The following is a 27,103-nucleotide window of genomic DNA, read 5'->3' as shown; positions in this document are numbered from 1 at the left end:
CTGCTTCCTTTGCAGAAACTTATTCACTAACTGGTTTCTCTGATAGAACCCTACCTTGGCCAGTATTTGAAGTGAAACAGCCTTTCCTTCTTTAAAATGACTACAAGAGAGCTCTCAATCTTTGTATCTATGTTTTATTAGAATCGTAGAATCATTTAAGTTGGAAAAGACCTTTAAGGTCATCGAGTCCAACCATTAACCTAGCACTTACCAAGTCCACCACTGAACCATGTCCCTAAGCACCACATCTACACATCTTTTAAACCCCTCCAGGGATGATGACTTCACCACATTCCCAGGCAGCCTGTTCCAGTGCTTGACAACTCTTTGAGTGAAGATTTTTTTTCCTAATAGCCAATCTAAATATTCTCTGGCACAACTTGAGGACATTTCATCTCGTCCTACCACTTATTTACTTGGGAAAGAGACCAACACCTGCCCGCCCTAAGCATGTAGATAATTTTTATGATTCCTTTCTCATTCTTGAAAAAACTATTGCAGAGTAGATGCTTTTCAGTGTTACACATCAATGCAGATTCTTTTTCATTGGTATGCTTGTACTGTTATGTGTTTAACTTTTAATGTTAGCTTTTTTCATTAATCACAGGAAATGGAAAACTCTGTTCTGAAAACTCCTATTTCAATGATCCTATGCCTGTCAAAAACTGAAGAATTTTATTTTGTTTTATTATTTATTTTTTGGTTTTACATTTTCTGGAGGGTGAGTGAGATTTGACTTCCAGGCCTGACTCCCGAAGTTCTTTATACATTTTTCCAATGACTTTTTAAATGGAAAATTTAATCCTTGGAGCTGAGGCTAGACCTATGCTCTGGATACCATGACCACCCCACTACAGTATCATTTTGGCTAGAATGTAGAGTTGAATTTAGAGCAAGTGTAAGAAAGCTAGGAGCTCTCACTTAGTGGGAACAGTTGTATGTAGCTCCAAATAGTGGATTTGGTTGTGAATTACTCTGGCACTTTGGCAACCATCTCAGGATTACAAGTAAGCATCTATAGATGCAGGATGGGCAGAATTTCTGAGACATGCTTCTCTTCAGCGTTTTCTGAGATTTTGAGTTACTGCCCTGCCTGTGCTGATGGTTGTCAAAGACCCCTTCTTGGTTCCTAACTTATCATCTAAGTGACTTAGTTTCTTTGCTAGAGTTGGGAATTCCACTCGTGGATGAGCAAACCCAACTCCGGGGAGTGATTTTCTGTAGTTGCTCTCAAAATTTGTTTTGAGGAATTGGGACTCACTGAGCTTCTCTTCACAGCTTCCCCAGAGAAATCCAGTCTGGAGTCCTAGAGGTTATTTCTCCTCCTGCTTCTTATTACCCAGATCTTTCCAACCTGAAGAAAACACTTGGGGATTCAGAGGACAGGGTAAGGTAAGAGAGCTGTATAAAACCCAAGAAATTTGACACGGAGTATAAAATGGAAAATTCACCAAATATCAACAGTGTTTGAGCTGCCAATGTTTTTGTACTTGAGAGAAAATGAACCTCAAGTGTATTTATAAAGAAACAACAACAAAAACATATTACACAAGGCAATCTGGAGAAAAGCTATGCTACACATCACCTTCAGGGTGAAGCCAAGGCTTCTCCTTTGGGTGTTGACTAAGCTTCCCAAAAGCTTTAAACCAGATGGATAATGCCAAGAGGTGATAGACTAGATGATCTGGTAATAAAGCAAAAAACAGGAAAATCTTTTACGTGACAGATAAAGGAGAGGCTCTGTAAACACACAAAGGAAACCCCTTGTGGCCCCTTAGCCAGCTAGTAACAACTACTGTGTGTCTAACTGCAATATTGTTAATAATGCATCCTGACTGGCGATTTCATTCACTCATGTGCCCCAAATTCCGTGAGATGGAGATTATAACCTAACAAAATTGATTTATTGGAAGAAAGTAATTTTCTTTCAGTCAAAAATAACTCATTTATCAGAAGCTACCCCAACCGTGCAGGCAGAGCTGCTGTTCTGAGAGTTCAAGTTGGAGGAAATCAGCAAGTGGATGTGTGCTGGATTTATAGATAAACCTCATAACTTTCCGAGCACAAACACATTTATGTTCTTATAATTAACTTTCAGATATGATTAGGTTTGAATTGGATAAATTTTTTTGCTAATTAAATACTGGTAAGTTACTCTCTACTCTTCTAGCATGGATTATCAAACAGCTTCCTCCTCTGGTAAAATTAGAGAATGTAGAGAAAAATCTGTTTACATTTAAACCTGAAAATGAAGTTTATCAGCCTGCTTCTGTGCTGTTATTTTTGATTTTTAAATAATCATTGTGTGTTCATCTCTACTCTTCATAATATAATGAGTAGAAGCTTTAAGTCATTTCACATGAATATACTTGTTACACATTTTGTTTCAGGCTGTATTGATACAGATAAAAATTTCTTGCTTAGTTAATGTAAACTTTTACAGGAAATTCAACTTATTTATAAATGTTTACACTGAGGAATTTTTATTCACCTGACAATGACTTAGAATATTCAACCTTACAATTTTATTGTAGAGAAAAAACTGCAGAGCACTAGAAAGCTTTTATTATAGAAATTAACTCTTGCAACCTCCCTAAAAAAAACTTCTTAGAATTTGCTGCTTATGTTTAGGTGGAGAAGTAAACAGAATTTGGATTACAGCTTTTTAATGCTATATGCCCAACCCAAGGGAACATTTTATTTACAGGTATGTTCATATTAACATTAAGTAGCTGCAATACATCTGTACTCATTATTAGCTTTGGCAATTTTCCTTTGTTTCAAAGGTCTCAATAGAAACAGCAATCTGTTGTAATTCTTTGTGTATTTTACCTGTGCTCTTTACAAGCATCCACGTATTTCTGTGTGTGTACATCCTGCAGCCAGGTACTATTTGATTAAATCCATCTGTACCCTCCTGTAATTTATGAGGTTGAGTAACAAGGTTACTGAAGCATGAAACCCTCATTTGATTGGGTTAAGAAAGTCAGAGTTTAATGAGTTGTCAGTTGGTGCAGCAAGACACAATACTGGTGGTAGGCTGAGATTATAGCCCAGATAAACAAGGAACCAAAAAACCCTTATTAAAGGACTTTTCCAGGTTAGGAAACACACCAATATAGTGACACTGGAGACAAGGGTGTACTGCAAGTTGGTACAGGCCCTAAATTCTCCAGAAGATTTAGAGTGTTGACTTGAAGAATATCCCCCTGCATTCAGGCTTAGATTTGGCAATCATTCTAGATTTGTGCTAACTTGCACTCCATAAAGACAATAATCGGCACCAGAGATCCCAACATTTATCATGACTGTCTAATAGGGGAACAGATCCATAAAATTCCACATTGGTCATGGACGTCAAAAGCTTTTTAAAAAGCTCAAACCAGCGTTTTCCTTCATTCTTGGTTTTCCTCGGTCTTCCTGCTCAAACAGGCTCCAGACTCTGACTCACATGATTACATCACGAAATATTCCCAGAAATGGAAGAGAAGATTGCAAAGGATCCTCATCCTTGTCTAGTATATCCATGTCTTCATTTGTATGTCCAGCCTGCAGCTGCTTCTCTAGCCCAGGTGCTGCCCAGGAAAATTCTCCATAGGGTACAGCTGAAAAAAAGGAAGACATGCTGCCATAAAGAGAGTTGTCATCTACCTCTGTTTGGAAGCCTTATACTAATGGAAAGCAAATAACCTAGAAATCCCTTCCTCAGCCTGGTACAAAGATTTACTTCAATAATCTTAGGGAAAGCTTGAAATAGGTTAGATTTTATTTACTGTTTTGTCAGAAGTAATATCATTTGGATCACTGGAGCTAGCTTCAGAATTTTGAAAGAAGATAAACACACCTAAATTAGTCTTGATTTCTCCAGAACAATTGATGTCATTAGTCAGGCGAGATCTTTGCTGAATAAACACTTAAACGCTCATTCTAGGATACTGCAGAGTGTAAGGATTTAAGCAAGTAGCTTTGTGAAGGCCATCAAACAATCTCTTTTTTCTTTCCTTTTTTTTTCATTTGCTTTCTTTCTCCTCACCTCCCCTTGAACCAGCTACTGCTCCTTTCAGGCTTTTTTTTTTTGTGAAGTTTCCTTAATAAAAAAATAAGAGAACTTTGAAATACTTTTGAAATACTTTTTTCCACTTTAACTATACTTCCCCAAAACCACCGGAGCCTTTTGTGACACTTGCATTAATGACATAAACAAGATAATGGGATCTTAATAGACGCAAAACCAGACGTTTGAATCCCAAACTAGTAGTGAGTTGATAGGTTTGTTCTTTATGCCCATGTAGACTGAGTTCATTCTGAATTGATTAAACATTTCAAATCTGAAAGCATCTTTGAGAAATTCAGCTAATTAGTTTTTGGGAAGTGTTTTCTATTAGCACTAAGGTGAACCAAAACCAAAATATTAAATAAATGTTTTGGTATCGTCAGTTAAAATCTGGTGTAAACTTCAAGCTTAGTTAACTGAACTACTGCTGTGCTGTTTATACTTCATGAGTTTTTCCTTCCTAGAGGCTGGGGGAGTTTTGTGTATTTATATGTAATATATGTGTATATAGCGGTAATATGTCTTGACAGCAGCCCTTATCTGTACACCATTATTATAAGTTCCCTAGTGCATTTCTCTAATGGTTTTAAGGCCTGAGCAACACCTCAGTGAAGTCATTAGGAGTCTTTGTATTGATTTTTTTACTTTTTTTCCTTCCCCCCAACAAGACTTCATCAAGCCTAAAATGAATGACTGTCACGAAAGTGCATCTTAAAATATAATTTAGAAAGGAAGATACTTTCCTGACTGATGCCTATGCTCCCATTGTACTCTACCACTTTTTTGTTGCTTCTCTGTTATTACTTCTCTCAGACAGATAATCCATGTGAGGAAAGCAAATGGAAATCCATTTATTGTCTATTGTTTAGGAAATTTATGTAGCCTTGCTATTGTGTATGTGTCTTTTTTTTCCATCCCAAAATGCTGATGAGTGAAAGGAGATTAGCTGCAGTCATGTTCTGTTGGCCTTCTTATGGCAGTAGAGCAAGCAGTCTAGACAGGTCATATCTTAAACTTCATGATGCAGCTGTGTACAGCCACTGCATAGTCTCCCTTGGTAGATAAGAGCACGTGAAAAACAAGTGGCTGCAAGCTGAAACCAGAAAACTTCATATTAGAATTTGGGTGCCACGTACTGAGTGTTCAGGATTATTACACAGAATAACCTCCTGAAAAATAACTGATACTGAAATCTCTAAGCAGATGTTCTTCAAGAAGACGTGCTTTAGTTGGACACAAATTACAGGTCTCAGTGCAACTTGTAATGGCCTGCTCCACATAGGATATAAAAAAATACATTCTCCAATATTCACTTCTGTCAGCTTTAGAAAAGACTGTTTGAGACTTCTTGTTATGCTAAAGTACTTTCAGTTCATAAGCACATTCTCACTCACTTTGCATCAGTCTCTGTATTTTTCATCTTTACTACTTTTGTATGTTTTCTTCTTATATTTCATGATATTGTGGTCTCACTTAGTTTTTGAGATATCCCCTCTCTACGTTTCATCCTTTTTTTCGGTGCCTCTCAGTTTTTCTTTAAGGAGTCTCTGAAACTCTCATTGATTCTTTCCTCTTCTCCCTTCACATCTAGCTACTGGATAATCCTCTTAGTTAATTTAATTTTATGCAATATTTCTTGTAAGCTGATGTTTTGGGGGGTTTTGTTGTTCTCTTTTTTGTAACTGCCACCTCAACTCAAACCCCAGATCTCAAAATTTGTTAATAAGCATTCATCTTGATCTCTTTGTATCCATCTATCTATTTTTTGTTCTCTTTACCATCAGCAAAAGCTAACAAGGTCAACATATCTCCTAATCTTGTCTTTCAAATGTCATTATACTTCCTCTTGGGTTCACAGTTGACAACACACTTCTCCCCTGCCAGCCCTATGCTTGTCGTAATGGTCAAATTCAGCTAAAATCTGTGGGCCTGCTCTCTCTCTTGCTGCTGACTCTGTGCTAAGTCAGTTGAAGATGCAAACCCAGCAGGAAACCCTGCATTTTTTTTCTCACAGCATTCATTTTCTACCTATTCAGCTTTCTGATTCAGATTCCAGCACCACCAGACAACCAATGAACTACACCAGTTAGATCAAATTAACTCTCATTACACTGCGTCCCAGCAACACGTTCCCAAAGGCTTAGCCTCCTCTTCCTGCATTTTTCACACCCATACTGAATTCAAACCCTGAATTACTTGCTCCTTTATTACTTCTGGAATTCATTTATTTCCTTTGTGTCATTACCTCTAAACACCTTGTTTGGACTCATTATCTCCAGATGTAATAACTAGAATAGCTTCTGGCTTTTGAGATCCCCCATTCTTCTCTGAAACCCATGCAAAAAATGCAGCTGAGGCCCTTCTCATTTCCTTGAAGGGATGTCCTTTTCTGAGTATCCTTTATCTCTCTCTACTGCTATATTCAGTGTCAACTGCTACAACACCTCGAATGCTCTCTGTATTCCTGTCCTTCAGTGTGCTTCACAGCACGTTCCTTCTTTCATAACTAGTATTCTCTGAAAAAAAACTTTCTACTAGCATCTCAGTAATCATCCACAGTTGTTCTTAGTCACCTTTTAGGTGCGGCAGTCTGCCCGGCTGCTCTACAGAGCTATTAGCCATCTGGTTTAGACACCTCTCTTTTCAGAAAAAAAACAGTTTTCTCTTGCTGCTTATCAGTGCTTATACAACTTCAGTACAAGCTGTCTACTGTCTTCTTCTTTAACCTCTATCTTTTTGCTTAAACTTTGGTTTTAAGTGAGTTATCTTTCAGGTAGGGAGTCCTCCTTTCTCAAAGAAGTGAAAAGCTCTCATGGTGATATAGTCATTCCTGTAAACAAATATTTAATCAACAATACTGAAATAGAGATATTTGTAGAAACTAAATAGCAATCCACTGTAGTCTGGCATGACTTCAGTACACACTGTGTGCAGCAGTCAAATACAAAGGAGTTATCACTTGTGTAGAAACATCACCACCTGCCTTCTGGTTTTTGTTGCTTTTTTTCCCCACCCCAGCTGGAAGATGATATTATAGCCAAATCTGATTATATTCAAAGTATAAAAAACTTTGCTGCTGAACAGTCCCAAGACTGGATGATTCTCGAGTTCTCCCAGCTTGGATTTATTGGTAAGTATTAAGACCTCAGCAGTCTTAACAGAGCTTGGTGCTGTGTAGGTCGAGTAGGGCTCACTTGGAATTACACTTCAAAGCATGGAGGAACTTGTATCAAAACTTCATTTGGTTCTTCAAGAAAGCTCCCGCTGGAGGTCTTTTACTTTCTGTGATCTTTAAAACTTTCTTTTTAATGCAGCCTCCTCAGTTTAGGATCTAGTAGTTGGATTCCCATGAGAAGCAAACCGTCCTACCTTGGAGCATTACGTGACTCTGCAGGGTGTTTTTTCGAGAATGGAATTTGAACAATCTATAAAAAAATCTGCTTCAATTTACTTGTGGCAACACCTGGTAAAATTTAGGTCAAACACAGAAATCTAACAAAATCTGCTAATACAAATAGTATGAGAGCTAAATGACCAGTGATAGTATTTTTAAGCAACCTTTTCCATACGTAGATTTTAAAGATATTCAGTAGAGCTTTGCCAGTGAAATTGCATGTCTTTCATCTGACACACTGATACAGGTGATTGGTAGATTTGTGTTTGAACTAGGATACAACTGCATGCTTTATTAGTTAAGCAGTTGACTATGTGAGAATATCTCCAGGCATAGAATGGAATTCTTTTCAAAATCCCATCAAGCCAGTGGATAAGCTAATCTCCAGAGGTGGAGCCTGTGAAATGTCCTCTGAATATCAGAATTGCATTCATGTGTTTAAGGCTGGAGTCACCACAAAGCTGGTGATCGCACAGCAATAAGAACAATCTGAATATGCAACTTCTTCTCTTGCTTTCAGGAAAATTGTTTAGATCGGAAGACCTGCCAGTCGTGGTGGAATTTTTTCTCATGTTCTATAAAGATAAGCCCGTAGACTGGCTCATAGACCACCTGCTTTGGGTTAAAGTGTGCAATCCAGAAAAGAGTGCAGTAAGTATGAATTTATGAACGTAAGTAATATTCAAACAGACTCAGTGACAAAAAGCAGAATAGAAATCTCTCAAATCTGACTTATTTTAGAATTTGTAGGGAAAAGTCTGCTGCAGAGCTGCATTGAGTGGCACGGTGTTTGAGCCCACTAGAGCATATGGAGATGTCTGACTCCCAGAAATTCAGATTTCCACACCAGAGCTGTTTTGCCTCTGTCAGCTCAGAACATGGACAGCGCAAGCTCGCATCTGCCTGCAGCTGGTCACGTAGGCAACCCTGCAGCACCAAAGAAAATTTTGAATATGTAAACCTACATGGACTATTACTTCTTGTAACCTTCTGCTGACCTTCTGATATGAAAGTCAGTAAAGCATACTATTTAACAGTCATAGTTCTGAATTTTGCATACTCAAATCATAGAATTATAGAATGGTTTGGGTTGGAAAGGACCTTTAAAGATCATCCAGTTCCAACTGCCCTGCCATGGGTGGGGACACCTTCCACTAGGTCAGGTTGCTCCTGACCAATTCCTTTCTTTCTGGAAGCAGAACTGAAGTGTTTTACTTTCAGTCTTTTACTGCCTGAAAAAAAATGCAGGGAAACACTTGAGAGTGAATGAACTAAATTATACTTTTCACTGAAAATGAAACAAACGGTTGTGTTGAATTGCAAAAGGTGACATTTTCTAGCACTACTGGTGACCCCAATTATATTATTTCTTTGTCCTTTTACATTCTTTTTCTCACCAATGTTTGGTGCTGGTCACTCCCTCTTCTTGTATAACAACTGTGCTACAGAGAACTAACCAGAATTTCCACTCCTTCTTGATTTTTAAGGTTCCAGAGTTTTATTTGATGAGTGTAGCCAGTCATATGTTGTGCAGAGCAGGGGACTTAGGGGAGCAGAACAAACAAGCTTCAAGTTTTACTGTGTAGCGGAGGTGACTCCTGGGGGCAGAGGAAGGTCCCTGATCTTACACTTAGTAATGCCACTGAGGAGTCTCAATTCCCACTTCATACAGATAGGAGTAAGCTTTCAAATCCTACTCCATGGGTTAGGCTGACTCGTAGGAGTTAGAGTGAGCCTCAAGTACTCCTGATTTAGGTTTTTGCCTGCCTGCATCACCCAGGGAAGTAGTGGGGTCCCCACCTTGGAAGGGTGTGTAGACGTGGCACTTATGGACATGGTTTAGTAGGCACAGTGGTGTTGGGCTGACAGTTTGATTCAATGATCTTGGAGGTCTTTTCCAACCTCAGTGAATCTATGGTTCTATTCTAGACTGTGATTCTATGATAACGTCACCCATTCCAAATCTCTGTTATGTGCTGATTTACATCTGACAGATGAAGCATTTTACTTTTATTTTTCAAATTACAGTTCCAGCTTCTAAGAACTGATTCATACCTAAAATGAAGCTGTGTTCCTGGAAGGCAGGCAGCTCGTGCGAGTCTGCCTTGGCCAAGTCAAAGATGAGTGGTAGCAGCAAGTTGCCACCGAGTTTCACTTCTGCAATTGCAGTTGCTGTGGGTAGCAAAAACCTATTGAGACAACTCACACTTGCGCTGACTGATGAGTGGCATGACCTACTGGGACTATTCATGAGAATGCGGGAACTGGAGGCTAGAAGAACAACAGAGATCCCAGCTGCTGCTCCACCTCTGCTTGACTGATTAAAGCAGTGGGCTTTTTACAAAAGCCAGAGAAGGCAAGCTGACAGAAATCCTCGTGCTATCCCATTTCTAAGGAACTTAGAGTGTCACAAAGCAATCACATGCTGTGCCTCACAGGAGGGTCAGTGAGGCATCTGTTTGTGGCTTTTATATGCTGTCCTGTGGTGATCATAGAATGGTTTAGGTTGGAAGGGACCTTAAAGATCACCCAGTTCCAGCTCCTCTGCTGTGGGCAACACATAAAATTGCATGTATTGTGTTTTTACGTTGGTTTGCTGAATATCCGCTGCACACAGACATAAAAATACTTAGTTCTTTCTATAGCCTTCCAGGTGGTTTTGAACTTCTAATTAGTACTTTTGTGGAAACCATAAATCCCCCATGAGTTTTGGTGTCTAAGCCAGCTGAGTGAAGAATATCATGTGTAGCTTTAGAAACCATGGATATAGTTTATGTCTCTTATAGAACTGAAATCATTTGTTTGAAGAGGTAAGCAGGTCATCTTCTCAAATGTAAAGATGTGAGGCCTTGGGTGTAGAGAAGTTAAATGATCTTCTGAACTCATGCAATAACTCTGTGGCAGAACAGAGAGTAGAGCCTAGGGAGTCTCATTTTAGCTGTTTGCTCTGTTCTGTCCCATTAGCTTCATTATGTCTCATTATTATTGTAGCATGTTCACTTCACTGTATCAAACTGTGATGCTCTATAGATATAGAGCAAAAATTACATTTAAGGAAGTAACATGCTATCATTCAAAAATCAAGAAACTCAGAAATTATTACCAATTACAGTTATTTAATTCCCTGGTATATGTCATGTCACAAAGTGTACTAAAAATAATAGAGGATTGAAATATAGTATCTATGGGCTTTATGTAGTTATAAGATAAAAGATACATAACTTATAGTATAGTACAGTCTAAGCCTCTTGAACACAGTAAAAAAAAAAATCCCAAAATTATAAAGATTGAAATGTAACCAGAATCTATCCTGAAGGTCAATTTTGGTCAATAAAGTTTAATTAGAATGATATGTCAAGGCGAGGATTTGAAGCAAAATTTGCCAGAAACAGTTAAAAAAAGTCAATGTTTCAATTTTGCATTCCGTATTTTGTTACTCTGAGGTGTGGTTGACTGTATACAGTGCAAAAATCCCTGAATTAGTGGTGGCTGAGCTTTCAAATCTATGTAGTACCAGGAGTGGAATTATGACTTTTGATCTGGAAACAGTGTATTTGAAATAAGATGATTTTAATCTTAAAGATTATTCATTTAAATATGGATAAAACCCCTGGACCCATACCCTCTAATACACGATGAAAAATGCCTTACAGAACTTAGTTTGCCTCTCCTTTATTTAAATAAAACTTCATTCGCTTTACTTTCTTTCCAGATGGACTGTGAAAATGAAAAGGCAAAATTACGTATCCGTGCTAAACCATCTCTCTTTCAGCATATGGGAGTTCATTCATCATTGGCTGGGAAGATACAGAATTTGAAAGTAAGAATAAGAAATTAATGCCATATTTCTAAATTACGTGCTAGCGTTCTGACTTGTTTCTCAAATTAGTTTCAAGCATTGCATCCTTTTAGATAGATTTTTAGGGAGAGTTTGTAGGGCAAACAGTGGATCTACCACGTATCTGGTAAGGACATGAGGAACAAAGCACCACGCTTCAGAGATGTCCTGGTGGCGCTATTTAGACCAGTCATGAGATCATTCAAATTGCTGTATTGGGTCAGATGAAAGGTTCATGAAGCAGGTTTCATTAGCAGAGACCAAAATCAAATGTTCTGGCAGAAGGCATAGTAGACAACAATGAAATATCCTGCTGTGGAGAAATTTATTTTTAAATCTAGGCAATTGAGAAATAATCAGTATAGCTCTGCCTAAAAACTGTAACATTAAGTCTCAGTAATTACACTTAAATGTATATTCTATTTCCATAATAAATAGATTGTATATTTTTTTGACACTGAGGTAATTATTTTCTTGAATAGCCTCCTGTTGTAATTCAAGAGAGTAGATTTTTTTTTCAGTGTATGAGTGAAATTACATTTCTTTATATCCAACAGGATAGAGATTTTGGCAAATATGAGCTGCATAAAGCACATAGTAATCCACCTGCAAAAGTGGCTACAAGCCTAAGAATATACCAGCAATATAGCTTGGAAAAAGTTTATGAAGGAAAAGACTTCTTTTGGGCTTCAGCTCCACTGGCAGGGGACTACATCAGCTTCACCTTTTTCAATCCAGTAAAAATCGAAAAGTAAGTATTATATGATACGGAATATGGAAGACTACGTATATCCAGTTTGGAGATGACTGAGTATTCAAAATCACCAGTGCTTAACTGTTCACATAAATCATAGCCTTGCTACTGACAAAAAACCCAAAATCCATGATTTGCTATTTATCTGCTTCCCTTCTTGAATTCCTCTTCTGAAATACATTTCTTCTTTGATAATTAGAGAGCTTCCTAAAGTTTTTCCTTTTATTTCTTTGATTAAATATTCTGCATTCTCTTATGATAATTCTCAAAGGAATTTGGTTTTAACTGATTAATTTCATCAGTGGAGCCAGTGAAAGCTTTGTTTCTATAATTGTCAACAGAGAGGCTATTTGCGTGATGTGAAGTCAAAGGCCATGGCCCAAATCAGACACTTAACAGTGTAGGTGAAAGCAAAGACAAAATACCACTGTTGTGGGGAAATAAGGAAGAGTGAATTAATAAAGGTGGGATTCAGCTGAAGATTCAGATACTTGAATTAGGTGTTTACTGTAGAGACATTAATGTAAGGCAGGTGCATAAGCTCCTACTATACATGACAGATAGAGATCTACTCAATAGAGTCAGTGAAATCACAGAATCATATAATTGTCTGGATTGGAAGGGACCAGAAAGATCATCCAGTTCCAACCCTCCTGCCATAAGTAGGGACACCTCCCTCTGGATCAGGCTGCTCATAGCCTCAGCCAACCTGGTCTTGACGACCTCTAGGGATGGGGCATCCACAGCTTCTCTGGGCAGCCTGTGCCAGTGCCTCACCACACTCACAGTAGAAGATTTCTTCCTAATATCTAATCTAAATCTCTCCTCTTTCATCTTAAAAATGAAGCTAGACAGCTATTAATCTCATTCTCTGTTTGGTCACCTGAGTCAGTTGCTAAGTTGCATGGAATGTATTGAGTGTGTCTCCATTGCCTGTAATGAGAGCTTGAACACGGGTTACAGCCAAACTTTTAACTTCCCATGTTTGGATCTGCAGCCAAGTCACACCTCTCCATTCCAAAAGATGAAGCTATTTTCTCTGTTTTCACATCATTCAACTTGGGCATCTTTGAAAGAAAGGGACATTTGTAGTTTAGAAGTGTTTTTCAGAAGGACTTGCTCTATGAAAAATACAAATAGATGCTGGCTCCAAAAGAATCAGTCCTGCATAGTTCAGAAACGTTTTGTCTTCTCTGTCAGATGAAGAACTGATCCAAGTTAAAACTAATCTAGCAAGAAATACAGTTCCAGGAGAATGTCACACAAATTTCCATAGTTACCATATCTGTGATGAAATTCAGAGACAAAACTTTGTCACTGTTGTTACACTTCATCCTCCAACTGGTCCCCAAACAAGGATACTTCCATTTCTGCAAAGGCTGTGGATTTCTCATTTATTTAGAAATAATTCTAAGAAAGCAAATCTATATCTCCATGTGGTGAGCTGCAGTAAATGACAACTGTTATAATAAACACTGATGTTGTGTGATCAACACTGTTAATTAACTTGTTTATGTTTTGGGAAACCTGGGTAGACTATATTTTTTGTGCTTTCCTGTTACTGGGAAGCTGTTCTGGATGAAGCTAACATGCATATGGTAATGCCTAATAACTGCTCTCAGCCTCATCGCATTACTAACCTGTGAAAATGTATAGTTCATCCTAGAATATTTGGTGGTCTTCTTAGGTCTTGATTGTTTGATATCGGGAGAAGGTTGATGCTTTACATTTTCTTAGGTCTTTTGGGATCTAAAAGCCTAAGAACTCTAATGCCAGAATTTTAAAACCAAACAGGGATTTATTTATTATTTTTTTTAAATGTCGTGGGTGGTTTTCCTTAGATTCTTGATTTGACAGTGCTGTTGCTCCTTGGCTAAAAGGGATATAATTTAGAAGCAGCTGAATTGATCATTATTGATTAAAAAGAGGGATTCTTTTGGCAGGGATTTTTGCTGCTATTACATTCTAGAAGCTCATCTCACCTGAGCCTTTGGATGATAGAAACAGATCAGAGGGCGTATCTTCCATAGCTATTTAAACCTCAGGAGTTAATTTATTTGGAATTTGAGTACTGAAAAGGAGGAACGTTTGCACTTGTAGTCCCAGAGAAAGATGCTTTTAATACTTGTTCTGTTTAAAACAAGAAGTCTCTGTTATGGTTTGGTCATGCACTGAAAAGTTTCTGTGCCTATTTGTGTTCTCTATAGCCCACAACTAATTAAAGTACTTGAAACTTTTTCTGCAAAAGTGAAAAGAATTACTTCCCTAGAACTTTTCTAAAGTATAAAATACCAGGAAATAATATACCTTTATCATCAGGTACTTCTTCAGAAGTGGAAATGTGGAACACCCTAGTGATAAACTCTTTAACACTACCGTGGAAGCGTTGCCAGCTGATGTAAGTCTCTCATTTCAACTGCAGCACACAGCACTATTTCATTCTAAGAATTCTGTTCAGCATAATATGTCATGACCTAGAAAATATTTCTGGAGTTTTTATTGTTTTATTTTTTGCAGGAAATGCTAAGAAAAGAACTAGTTGACAGTGGAAGTAAATTTAACTACCCAGCAACCAAAGACGGATATTTAAAAATAGGTAAATTGTTTATCATTACTTCAAAATGAGATTTAGTTCTTGCATATAAAATGTTTCTGCATCTGAGAATTTCATTACCTATGTAATAAATACCACATTCCAAGTTGAACTAGTAAGGAAAAGAAACCCTTTGTGCTACTACATATTGTACTATGTGATGTTTGACCGATGACTACCCTATTTAGTCTTAAATAATGAAGAACCCTACCAGCAGTGGCAGAACCCAAAGCATCTAGTTAGAAGAAAAACTAAATGCAGTCTCTGGAAGGTCTTAGTTAGATAGTTGATTCTGGCTTGGATTTTACAGCCTTAGCTGAAGACAAGGATTTCTTATGATTATGACAGCGTTAACTTGTGCTCCAACCTGAAATGAAGATGAAGCATCATGCAATGCACCTTCCTCCTTTGTGCCTCCACCCATTTCTCCTTCTTCCTTCCTCAGGGCAGTGTGTGATTTCTCTTAAAGGAGCTGGAGATTCTCCACATGCTTGCCTGATTTCTACTGTTACCTAAATTAAAGCACCACTATGTGAACAAAAATGGACTGTTGGGTGATCTGCTTTGCTTGCTGCTTTCTTCTGTCTCTTTTACTACGTAACAGCTCTTTTCTCCCAATGAACCACTCTTACCTCACCAACGCTCCTTGTTAGCTTTGATTTGCACCTCTCTACTACCTCCTTGTGGCTGTTTGGCTCTAATCAGAGATCCAAACTCAAATGCTCTCAACTCACAGTTGCTCATGCAAGTTGATAGGAAATTAAGATCATAGAATGCTTGGGGTTGGAAGGGATCTTAAAGATCATCCAGTTCCAAGCCTCCTGCCATGGCCAGGGACACCTTTCACTAGATCAGGATGCTCAAGGCTGCCCTTGAACACTTCCAGGGAGCGGGCATCCACATCTTCCCTGGGCAGCCTGTATTATTGCAGTTGAACAAGCTTAGTTAAAATGCACTGAACTAGTGAAGAAATGTATCAGGATTGGTCCATGGTTCCTAATATATCTTTTCAAAAATAAACATACTCCTCAGAAAAGCTCTTTCAGATTATTTAACGTGACCATGTGTGCCATAAGCGTATGGTCATGACTAATACATTTAAATTAGTTTTTTAACATTTGTGTGTATGAGTTCTTTATTTTCTTGTATTCTTCTCCAACTCCTAGTTGCTATCACTGAAGGAATGAATCATTACTGTTTGCAGCGTTATCTTTCAGCTTATTGTTTGACCTTTTCCAAAAGTTTTTTTTTTCCTAATCTTGTATCCCTGGAGTTAATTTATAGTTTGTAATTTAGAGTTTTTCCGTAAGTTCACTTGGAATCATATTTCATTCTAATATATATTTGTTCAAGTCTTGTTTTATCTTTATTTAGGGGCTTTTGAAAATGGAATTGCAGCAGGCAACATCAATCAGTCCATAGGAAAAATACAGGCTATTCGTTTATCAGTCAATTCTGATTCTCCTGTATGGGCAATACTTAGTGAGGTAAGCATGTTAATAGAAGCATTTAAATTAAAGCTTTATTAAATAAGTTTCAGTACCTCTGACCTTATAGTATTGATAATCATTAATTTTCTATTTAATTTTGAATGAAAATTTTGTGTAGAAAAACTCACAGAAGTGGAGAATTTTATTAGTTATTCAGGGGAGAAGTTACATTTACTTCAGAGGAAAAGTGCTGGAAATGCTCAAATGGAACGATTCCCCAGGTTTGCACTGCTGTCAAGTGTAGCTGCGAGAATCTGGGTCATGAGAAACAAACCAGCTAAAGGAGACAGGGAGGCTTTTCTGGTTTTTTTCAGTGACCATTTTGGGTGTTAATTACAATATGCAAACATTTTCAGAGGGACATGTGAGATTTTTATTCTTCAAATTTCTCCTAAGTGTCTGAATGTGGGTGAACCCGTAAGTAGAAAATGTTCAGCAGAAGTGACTAAAGACAATTGCTACAGCCTTAAATTATAGGTGTAGTTGGAAGGAGGGAAAAGCTAATGTCTTGGGCAACGCTTCTGCAGATTTTAGAGGGTTTTTTTCTTTTTTTTTTTTCAGGTACTTATCAAGACATCCGAAAGCTGAAAAAAACCCTATTTTTGATGTGTCACTAGTTGCTGATTCTTTGAAAATGAGGCTAACAGCAACAAAAAAATGGCTGGGCAAAAAGCCCAAAAAAACCCAAATTCAACCCCATTTAATTCTTAATTCTTTGTGTTGGGAAAGAGATGTTAAATCTTTATATTAAGAATACTAAAAGCTATAAAGAACCTGGATTATGCTAGTGTAGAGGTTTGATACCAGCTAGCAACTGAGCGCCACACAGCTTCTCCCTCACCTCTCCCCTGTGATGGGATGGGCAAGACAATGGGGAAATAAAAGTAAAACTCCTGGGTTGAGGTAAAGACAGTTTAATAGGACAGCAACAGGGAGAGATAATAATAACAGAACAGACAAACCAAGTGATGCACAATGCAATTGCTCACCACCCAATGACTGATGCCGAGCCTGTCCCTGAGCAGCAATCGCTGACCCTGACCAACCACCCAGTTTATATACCAAGCATGATGTATGGAGTGGAATATCCTTTTAGTCAGTTTGGGTCAGCTGTCCTGGCTATGCTCCCTCCCAGCTCCTTGGGCACTTCCCTGCTGGGAGAGCATGGGAAGCTGAAAAGTCCTTGACTAAGTATAAAAACTACTTAGCAACCACTAAAACATCAGTGTGTTATCAACATTATTCTCATACTAAATCCAAACCACAGCACTATCCCAGCTACTAGGAAAGAAAATTAAGTATGTCTCAGCTGAAACCAGGACAGTAAGTAATTTCTATAAAATGTTCTTCAATAAGGTGTCATAGATAAAAATATCACCTTAGCTTGGCAACATTCAGTAGATATTATTATAAATAATTGATAAGGCATTACAGGCTCTCTCAGGGACTAAAGCATAGAAGTATGATAAGTTTCACCAGAACTAAAAATATGGACATTTTTTTAAAAATATTGAGGAGACAGATGTCAACTCCACTAAGAACACTGGCCAGTTTTGGAGGGAAAGTAGAACTGAAGGAAAATTGTCAATATTCATTGAGAGTATTTAGAGCAGTTCACAGAGCTAGGGACAACTTAGCGATATGAAACCTGATCTCAAACTTCAGAAGTATGTTTCAGCCTTAATGTAATGTTTAATACTTTTTTTAAATGAGAAGTGCCTACAAGTTACTGTTTGAATAACTTGAAATTTAAACAGGTATTGTTTGGAGGATTGTAAAACTTTTCAGTAAATTGTGCATCGACTTAACTACAGGAAGCAATAAGGGGATTGCACATAACTATATTTTTGCAGAAAGGAAATACATTTAAATAAAATTTTGGATCCTATAACTTGATAATCAATACCTATTGATACTTTAATCCTGGTCACAAGGCAAAACTTGATATAAATTTGAAAATAAAGGTAAACCACTGTAGTCTCATGTGAAATGTTTTTGGGAAATTGCAAGGTCATGGTTCAGTCCCAGCCCAGCCCATTTAGGCATCTAAAACTGAGCAGCTGGGCTCCCAAATCCCTTCCCTCCACCCTCAGGGAAAAGGAAATGAGAGGAAAAAGACTTGTGGGTTGGAAGGTAAAACTAAAACAGTTGTTATGAAGTAACAACAATAATAATGGAAATATTATTAATAAGAAAATAATAGAATATATATAAATATATGAAATTGCATCCCCCAACCCCTCGATGACTCTACATCACCACAGACACTGCAGAGTAGGCACAGGGAAGGGGTCAACGGCAGGAGGGAGCGGCACGCAGAAATTTGGTTCAGGAACATAATCAGGGGCAGGGGGAAACAGATGAGGTCCTCACTGGACATCAGCCCTCAAAGAAGAGGAACAACACCCTCGTGATCCCTTAGTTTTATATCAAGAATGACGTATATGGGATATAATACTCTGTTGGTCAGTTTGGGGTCACCTTGTCCTGTCCGCTCCTCCATACAGGTGCAACCTTTTTCACCTCTTTGACTTATGGCATCTCAAAGATGACCTTGGTTACTATAGGAATCAGTATAAGCAATGGCCTTTCCTCATACCAATGCCCCGTGTTATCACTGCTAGAGAAGAACACTGTCTGAAAAACATGCAGACTTTCACAAAATGAAGTTATGTGATTTAACTGGTGTTAGAAAACGGATAGTGCTTTAGCTCAAACCAGAACAGGCATCTACCTGTTAATGTGCAGAATTCCTGCATCCCTTTCTTAGCACTTGAAGCGCAATTGCGCCCTCATTCTCCTGCACATGCATTCCATCCTAACAGCAGGCAGTGAGAAACAGGCTGTACTGTACACTTTTGCATGGATTTGTATTAAATGGGTTAAGTTGATGAAGAATTGTATTCTTAATGCAAGAGTATTTTTATTTGGAATAAGATGAAATTAGTTTTTTTGCATAAAATAGTTCAGAAGGGTGTATTTTAAAGACCACATTTAATAATATTTTGATGATTTACAGTATTGTTTATATACTGTGGTGCTATATATACGTGTGTGTGGATATAGATGTGTACAAATGTATGCATGTATTTCTTGGACCAAATATTGCAGCCTATATTAGGTTGAGAGTTTAATGCAGGTTAAGAATTGATGCCGTAATCCAGAGTGCTTAGAGATCTGCAGAGGGACATGTTTATCCATCAGCACTTACAGTAAAAAAAGGGGATATCAAAAGATATATACAGTTTAGGGTTTAAGCTTGTGTGTTAGTTTACAATGACCAATGACTTGAAGGGCAGAATATCACAAAAATAAACATGTACCTTTGAACCTATGATTCACATTACACATTTTAACAGTAACTCCAAACAGTTCTGAGTCAGCAAACCAATATGTGGTAGACGTAAATCAAATGGAGAAGTCTATAAAGATTATTCGAAGTTTAGAATTATTTCAGGCAGGGGGGAAGCTTAGCTTAATGGTATCTAGGCCATAATTGCTATGTCCAAAAGACAGTTTCCTCAACATGGTAAAAAGCAAATAACAAAACCGATTTTTGTGTCCCGAGTACTAGCTGAAAGAGGCTTACAGTTATGACAAAGAAATACCTCTCTTTCTTATGGCTATCAGCATTTCTGGTATTTCCTTCTTTTCTTTCACAGACTCACAGTTTCATAGGCAATAGAAAGAAAAGCTCTGCTTACATGCCTTAATAAGAATTCCTTGGGCACTGAAATCTGCCTGCCTTTGAGGGGATGGCTTATATTGCAAAGACATGTGCCCTTGGCTGCACAGGTGTGTGCTTTTTCAAAGCGATCTTCAGTAAAGAGATGCAGATGAACCTCTCGAAGAGATTCAACAATAAGAATGAAAGGAAGTAGTTACATAGTTCATCTCACAAATATTGGCATGATGGTTGGTGACCAGAATGAATGTTGAGCTTGAAATGAGGATGGTAATTCCTACAGCCTCAGCTAGGAAGAAGGCTTTGATAATGCAAGTCGCCAAGTGGCGCAGGGTCAACATACAACCATACCACGCCCTAAAACATTTTCTCAGCAGCTGGGCAGCTAGGACAACTTCCACTATCCTTGTGATCCCTCAAGGAACTGCTCTTTTCTTCGCTTTCTCCTGCACGTTTCAAGTATTGGTGGCATGAATAATGTTTCCGTGTTCATAAATTGTATGCTGCCTAGAGTGTAAAGATAAAACTTCAGCCGAGCCCAAAAACTTCTCAGGGCAGTAACCCTATACCTACTCTGGGTTATGAACCTTTTCATAATATCCAACCTAAACCTCCCCTGGCACATCTTCCTGCCATTCACTTGGGTCCTGTCATTGGTTGCCAGAGAGAGGAGATCAGTGTCTTCTCCTCCTCCTCCCCTTGTGAGGAAGATCCTTGAGTGTCCATCGGATTGCTAGACTGAGATTCCACTTGTAATAAAGGGCTTTAAACCTGTGCTAAATTGCTCCAGTGAGCAATGAAGCTTCCACATCTTCATCCATCCTGATCACTGACTGCAGGCATGTGGAGCACAAAAATCCCACTGTGCATAAACCTAAGGTCCCACCGATTCTAGCCACGATGGCCAAGTGTATTTAAATGTCTCTGTGCTGGAGCGTGCACCAATGTGCATCACATATCTGAATGTGCTGATTGAATGTACCCTCACCAAGATTGTAGATAACACCAAGCTGAGTGACGTGGTTGTCACACTGAAGGACAGGATGCTAGAGGGACCTGGACGAGCTGGAGAAGTGGGTCTGTGAGAACCTCATGAGGTTCAACAAGGCCAAGTGCAAGGTCCTGCACCTGGTCAGGGCAAAGCCTGATTTCAATACATGATGGGGAATGATGTGATTGAGAGCTGCCCTGCAGAGAAAAACTTGGGGGTGCTGGTTGATGAGAAGCTCAACATGAGCCAGCAATGTGCGCTCACAGCCCAGAAAGCCGACAGTATCCTGGGCTGCATCAAAAGAGGCGTGGCCAGCAGGGCAAGGGAGGTGATTCTGCTCCTCTATTCCTCTCCTGTGAGACCTTGTCTGGAGTACTGTGTGCAGTTCAGGAATCCTCAACATAAGAAGGATATGGAGCTGTTGGAACAGGTCCAGAGGAGGGCTACAAAGATGATCAGAGGGCTGGAGCACCTCTGCTATGAGGACAGGCTGAGAGAGTTCAGCTTGTTCAGCCTGGAGAAGAGAAAGCTCCAAGATCTTATAGCGACCTCCCAGTGCCTGAAGGGGCTACAAGAAAGCTGGGGAGGGACTGTTTATAAATCTTTGTAGTGATAGGACATGGGGCAATGGGCATAAACCAGAGAGAGGCAGATTTAGACAGGGCATAAGGAAGAATTTCTTCACTATGAGGGCGGTGAGGCACTGGCACAGGTTGCCCAGGGAAGCTGTGGCTGCCCCAGCCCTGGAGGTGTTCAAGGCCAGGCTGGATGGGGCTTTGACGAGCCTGGTTTGGTGGGAGGTGTCCCTGCCCGTGGCAGGGGGGTTGGAACTGGGTGGGCTTTAAAGACCCTTCCAACCCAAACTATCCTCTCAGTCTCTGCTCCTCCAAGCGGCCCCTCCCGCAGGGCTCGGAGGGAGCCGCCCTGCGATTGGCTGGGGCGGCACGGGCGGTGCTGGCGGACCGAGCTCCGATTGGCTGGGGGGGAGCGGGGGGCGCCTTCCATTGGCCGGCGGGCTGGGCTCGGGCTCTGATTGGCTGCGGCGGCGGCACCTGCTCCCGCTCCCGGGCGGCGGGGAGGGCGCATGCGCGGCCGGTGATGCCTGCGAGCCGGGGAGCGTCTCCCACCGCCTCTCGCCGCCGGTAAATCCGCCCTCGCCTGCGATGCTGCGCCCTGCCGGGAGGGGTTGGGGGACGAGGGCGCCGGGACGAGCGGCTGAGCGCGGGGGGAGGGGGGACAGCGCGGGGGGAGGCTTGGGAGCAGCTGCAGGGGATGGGTGTGGGGGGATTCGAGGTGCGGTGTGGGCTTTGGGAGCTTGAGGTGGGGTAAGATGCCGCAGGGATGGTTTTGGGGGTTCAGTATGGGTATAAGAAGGGACTGGTGTGGGTTTTGTTGAGTTTGAGGTGGGGAAAGAAGCCACAGGGGTGGGTTTGGGGGTTCAAGGGGGTATAAACAGGCACTGGTGTGGGTTTTGAGGAATTTGAGGTAGGGGTAAGACGCCCCAGGGGTGGGTTTGGGGGCTCAAGGGAGGATAAGCAGGCACTGGTGTGGGTTTTGGGGAGTTCGAGGTAGAGGTAAGAAGCCACAGGGGTTTGTTTGGGGGCTCAAGGGGGGGATAAGAAGGCACTGGTGTGGGTTTTGTTGAATTAGAAGTGGGGGTAGTTGAGGTCAAGGTAAAGAGCTGCTGGGGTGGGTTTTGGGGCCCAGCCAAGGTTGGTCTTGCCATGGTCATTCTCCTTTTGTGGTCTCCTGAAAAACAGTCTGTGTGGAGTGCAGGAAGCGGGTTCGTTTGGGGCGCTACTTGTGCACCCAGAGGCCCCTTGACTCAAGCTATTTTTTTGTTTGTTTTAATTGAAAGATATCCTTTTCTTGGCAATTTTAATCAAGCTTACTCTAGCAACAAAAGAACTTGAAAAGGCTTCTGCATGAGTGCAGCGTGGTGGCTTGAGTAATTGCTGATTTACTTGGCTAGCCTTTATTTCAGGATAGGGCTTTTAATACTTCAGCAAAAGATGGGAAAGTACAATTTCCCCATGAAATAAAAAGTTTTGTAAGAACTCCAGGGTGCTTTTCATGGAGCTGTTTCAACTGGATGCAGTCTTTCATCAGATCAGTGCCGATGTTGCTTTATGGGGGAGGCATAAGGGAGCACATGGTTATGGATGGCAGAAGGAATGAGGGGAAAAAAACCCACTTCTCCTTGCCCTGGATGGAATTGGCGTTTGGCCCTAGGAAAAGGCTATGTGCTGGCACAGGATGCAGGAGCTTTGGAGCCCTGTGTGAGGAAGACTGTTAATGGTGGTCTTGAGAATGCAGAACTCAGGAGTTCTGTGAAAAAGACACGACCCTCTTCAAAGTCCAAGGAGAATTCAGTGATAATCTGAAAGATCCTGACCTCTAAGTTCTGCATCAAATGGAATAACAATTCTGCAAATTTAATTATCTGTAGAATATGAAAAGGATGGTGGTACAGAGATCTGAAGATTGATAGGTTTGCACTCAGAACCATCTGTAGAAATCAAGTCGTTCAGATGGGAAGGGACCCTGGGAGGTGTCTGCTCCAACCTGCTGCTCGCGGCAGGGCGGGCTCTGAGGCCAGGTCAGGCTGCTCAGGGCTCTGCCTGGTTGGTCTTGGAAAACCCCAAGGACTGAGACTAGGCAGCCTGTACCACTGCTTGCCTGTCCTCATAGAGGGAACAAAATCTAATATCCAGTCAGAATATTCTTCCAAGTTATGCCTGTTGTCTTTCCTAAGTACTAGCGTGTGTCTCGGGAGCAGTGGCTCGTTACTTTAGGTGCAATATTATGCTGATGTTGCAGCACTGTTGCTGGTCCCAAGAGTGTGCTTTGCGCTAGCACGGCTGGCTCGAACGTCCCTTCTGATCTGTAGCTCTGCCGTAGTTACCCATGTTCCCATGGTAAAGTGTGACCAAGCTGTGCAAAAATCAAGTGTAAAATTACAGGACTGAAGTTGTTGTTATTGATGGAATTGTCAGTGTGTTTGTCAAGAGAAAGCTGAATGTAAGCTGTGCGTCATGAGGGCCATGAAGATGATCAGAGGGCTGGAGCACTTCTCCTATGAGGACAGGCTGAGAGAGTTGGGGTTGTTCAGACTGGAGAAAAGAAGGCTCCAAGGAGACCTTATAATGACTTTCCAGTACTTGAAGGGGCTACAGGAAAGCTGGGGAGGGCCTTTTTATCAGGGAGTGCAGCGACAGGACAAGGGGTAATGGTTTTAAGCTGAGAGAGGCAAGATTTAGATTATGCGTTAGGAAGAATTTTCTTCCTGTGAGGGTGGTGAGGCACTGGCACAGGTTTCCCAGGGAAGCTGTGGTTGCCCCATCCCTGGGGCTGTTCAGGGCCACGTTGGATGAGGCTTTGAGCAACCTGATCTAGTGGAAGGTGTCCCTGTCCGTGACAGGTGGATTGGATCTAGATGATCTTTAAGGCCCTTCCCAATCCAAGCCATTTTATGATCCCAAAAGGAATGATTGGGAATCCCAGTTTGGAGGTGTAATTATTGTTGGATAAATTTCTGTGACTATGCTTCTTTGATCACTCTTTATTTTATGTTCTGAGACTGTAGTTCTGGCAGAGTTCACGAAAGTAAAAGATATAACGGTCTTGTTTGAAACCTTCTTCGCCTGGCAATTGAGTGATAGCTGTAATTATTCTTAATAATGTGTTTTGGTGTTTCTGGGATTATTTTAAACAAGGGTTGGTCAAAAAATGGACCTTTTCCTCTTGAAGGGAAAAATAAGAAGTGTATTTGAAGATTTAATGAAATTAGGAATATCCAAGGCTGGGATCAGGGAGTAGTGAAAAGACTTGGCATGAATGGAGTGAAACAGCTTAACAAATTGAAAGCATCAGGAGTTTTGGAAGGGCACTGTGTGGAAAGGTGAGCACTAGCCTAATTTCTTGGATGCCCTTGCTAGTCTGTGTCTGGAACAAAAGTGTGGAACAGAAGTGGATGGGGCTAATTACAGTAAATTACAGCAATGTAAGTGAAAGGCATTTTGGATTGTACACAAAATATCTGAAATGCATCGACACAGAAAGATGTATCTCTTCATCTGCTTTAGGAGACGAGGAGGAGACCATCTGCATGACTAACTGAAGTAAGGTAGGCAAGTTTTATTCTAAAAAAGCAAGTGTAATACCTGATTAATATATGCCACTTGAGCTAAGATCCAAAGAGTTACGGAAGGTACTGATGTGAAATTCTTCAACTGTTTGTCCTACTCTAATGTGAAGAACAAGAAAATGGGGTTGGTAAAACTGAGTGTGGTACCTTCCAGGTAAAGACGTTCAAAAGTACACCTTGAGATTGAATATTCGCATATGATAACCTGAATTACTGTAAATCTTCAGGGCAAGATTATTTTAATTTCTAGAACTGGCTGAGGAGGAGTAAATTAATGGTAATTAGTAAAATTTGCAGATGAATTTTGAGATGTATCACTGTGTTAATAACTGAGGAAAGAGGAAACCGTAGACTTGGCATTCTCAAGCAAAATACACAGCAGGGTGAAAAGTCCCAGTTTCTTAATATTGCCATAATACTTATGGGTTAAGCACTTCTATATGATACTTTGAAGTTTGGCTCTAAGTATAGTCAGTGCAGAAATATTAAATTAATAGATTTTAAATGGAATAAGGAAAAAATAATTGGTGTTCTGGGTTTTTTTTGTTTGGGTATTTTTTGGATGTTTGTAGTACAGTTACACTGGTTTGTGGAGTTTTTAGTCCTGATACTGTTTGATCTCTCTATGTGTTGCTTGACAGAACTTGCAGATGTTATAAAGTGAGCGATAAATAATTTTTTGGTGCAATTCTAATGTTTGAATTGCTTAGCGAATCTGATAAAGCCAAGAAGGAAGGTAGATTCTTATTTCTAGTATAAGGTGGTGTCTTGAATTGCTGGGATATTTAGGGTTGTAGCGGTAAACAATTTAATCTCTAAGGAGCGATGATACAACTAAAAGGGTGAGTGCTTTCTCAGACACAAAGAGCCTCAGAGGCATAGTATTTAGTATGACCAGTAGTGCAGGGTTTGAGAGTGGCTTACAATAGCAAACTAAATATCAGTATTTGGCTTTCATTTCTGTCCACGTTAAGCTTAAAAAGAATAAGAACTAGAGGATGAATACGCTTGTAATGGTATCTAGAATCTGTCTTCCCTCTATTTCCAAATTCAGGCAAAAAGAAATTCAGAAAAGAAGCATTTTCAACGAAACCACTGAGGAGACTTGCTTAGGCACACACTCGATACTGCACTGCTCCAAACCACTGAGTGCTCTCACATAAAACTGGATTTGTAGGTGTTACAGACGTGAAGCAAAAAAAGACTGATCAACAATCTTGTCTCTTTTGCGGCATTGAGAAACTGGGATAGTTATCTGCTATTGATATTCATGCTTACATAGATTAAAGATTTTCAGATTTCTCTGACAACAGAAAGATATTTGCATTTAAACTTTTGCACTTATTGAATAATTTTGAAACAGAAGATGTTTTCTGAAACAATCTTGTGCTTTCTTTTGACACTTAAAACTGGAGTTGCTGTGTTCATCTAAATGTAGATGGTGGAAGAGCCAAATACAAATGAGTAATTCTGGCAGTGAAGGATAATACATCCTAAATCTATTGATTTTATTTTCTCTAATGCAAGGGATGCTACTTTTTGCTACACTGTACAGGCTGATTCAGTTTGATTACTTGTTCAGATTGTTAATCAGGGAGAAAAATAAAAGCGATCTTACTTAGTTCTTAAAAATGTCTATATACTGCAGTCAGATACTTGCTAGATTTATCACCTGGTAAGATAAGGTAACAGGCTACAAGCACTTCCATAGGAAGGACAGGGAGGGAAAAATAGTCTTGAGAGTGCCATACTCCACAGGGCTGTGGAGTAAGAAATATTTCAAATTAAGGTATTACTGAAATACTATAGTGACAATACTTCATGATGCTTGTTTCTTATTATTTTAATGTGCTTCTTCTCATGTAGATAAAGTCCAGGGTAAAATTGAAATAGTATTGATAATATCCTTGTCATGGTATTTAAAATCTAAAACTTTCAGTTCTTCAGATAACCAGGATGCACTTCCAGTGGGATTGGCTGTGCTTGGGTGTCCTGATAATTAGCTCTGCAATGGCAGAAATTGAAAACGAGGACACTCTGGATGCAGATGTTGAAGTGGAGGATTTTGACAAGCAGTCTCAGGAAGCTGATATTGACGGAGATAAATCTCCTTTAGAGGTAAGACTGCAGGTGTCTTTAACTAATGTTTATTTAATT

At 39.9% G+C, this 27,103-nt stretch overlaps 1 protein-coding gene across 8 annotated transcripts in view; it reads left to right on the top strand.

The window, feature by feature from the left end:
• CLGN (calmegin) overlaps positions 1-27,103 on the top strand; it is a 72,495-nt gene that overhangs the window by 19,567 nt on the left and 25,825 nt on the right. For 4 of the 8 annotated variants that reach the window (XM_069855263.1, XM_069855262.1, XM_069855261.1 and 1 more), the window contains exons 6-14: positions 1,279-1,392; positions 2,632-2,707; positions 7,073-7,184; positions 7,969-8,099; positions 11,161-11,268; positions 11,844-12,037; positions 14,360-14,438; positions 14,558-14,636; positions 26,886-27,064. In XM_069855263.1, coding sequence (XP_069711364.1) covers positions 1,279-1,392; positions 2,632-2,707; positions 7,073-7,184; positions 7,969-8,099; positions 11,161-11,268; positions 11,844-12,037; positions 14,360-14,438; positions 14,558-14,636; positions 26,886-27,064 — 1,072 coding nt within the window. Of the gene's footprint in view, positions 1-1,278; positions 1,393-2,631; positions 2,708-7,072; positions 7,185-7,968; positions 8,100-11,160; positions 11,269-11,843; positions 12,038-14,359; positions 14,439-14,557; positions 14,637-24,762; positions 24,921-26,885; positions 27,065-27,103 lie in introns of those variants that run through there. The other 4 variants (XM_069855264.1, XM_069855265.1, XM_069855266.1 and 1 more) reach the window with 4 other exon arrangements.

Source organism: Phaenicophaeus curvirostris, chromosome 4 (assembly GCF_032191515.1).
Source record: "Phaenicophaeus curvirostris isolate KB17595 chromosome 4, BPBGC_Pcur_1.0, whole genome shotgun sequence".
Taxonomy (NCBI): domain Eukaryota; kingdom Metazoa; phylum Chordata; class Aves; order Cuculiformes; family Cuculidae; genus Phaenicophaeus; species Phaenicophaeus curvirostris.
The sequence above is the reverse complement of the archived record's forward strand: the minus strand, read 5'-3'. Positions and strand labels throughout refer to the sequence as shown.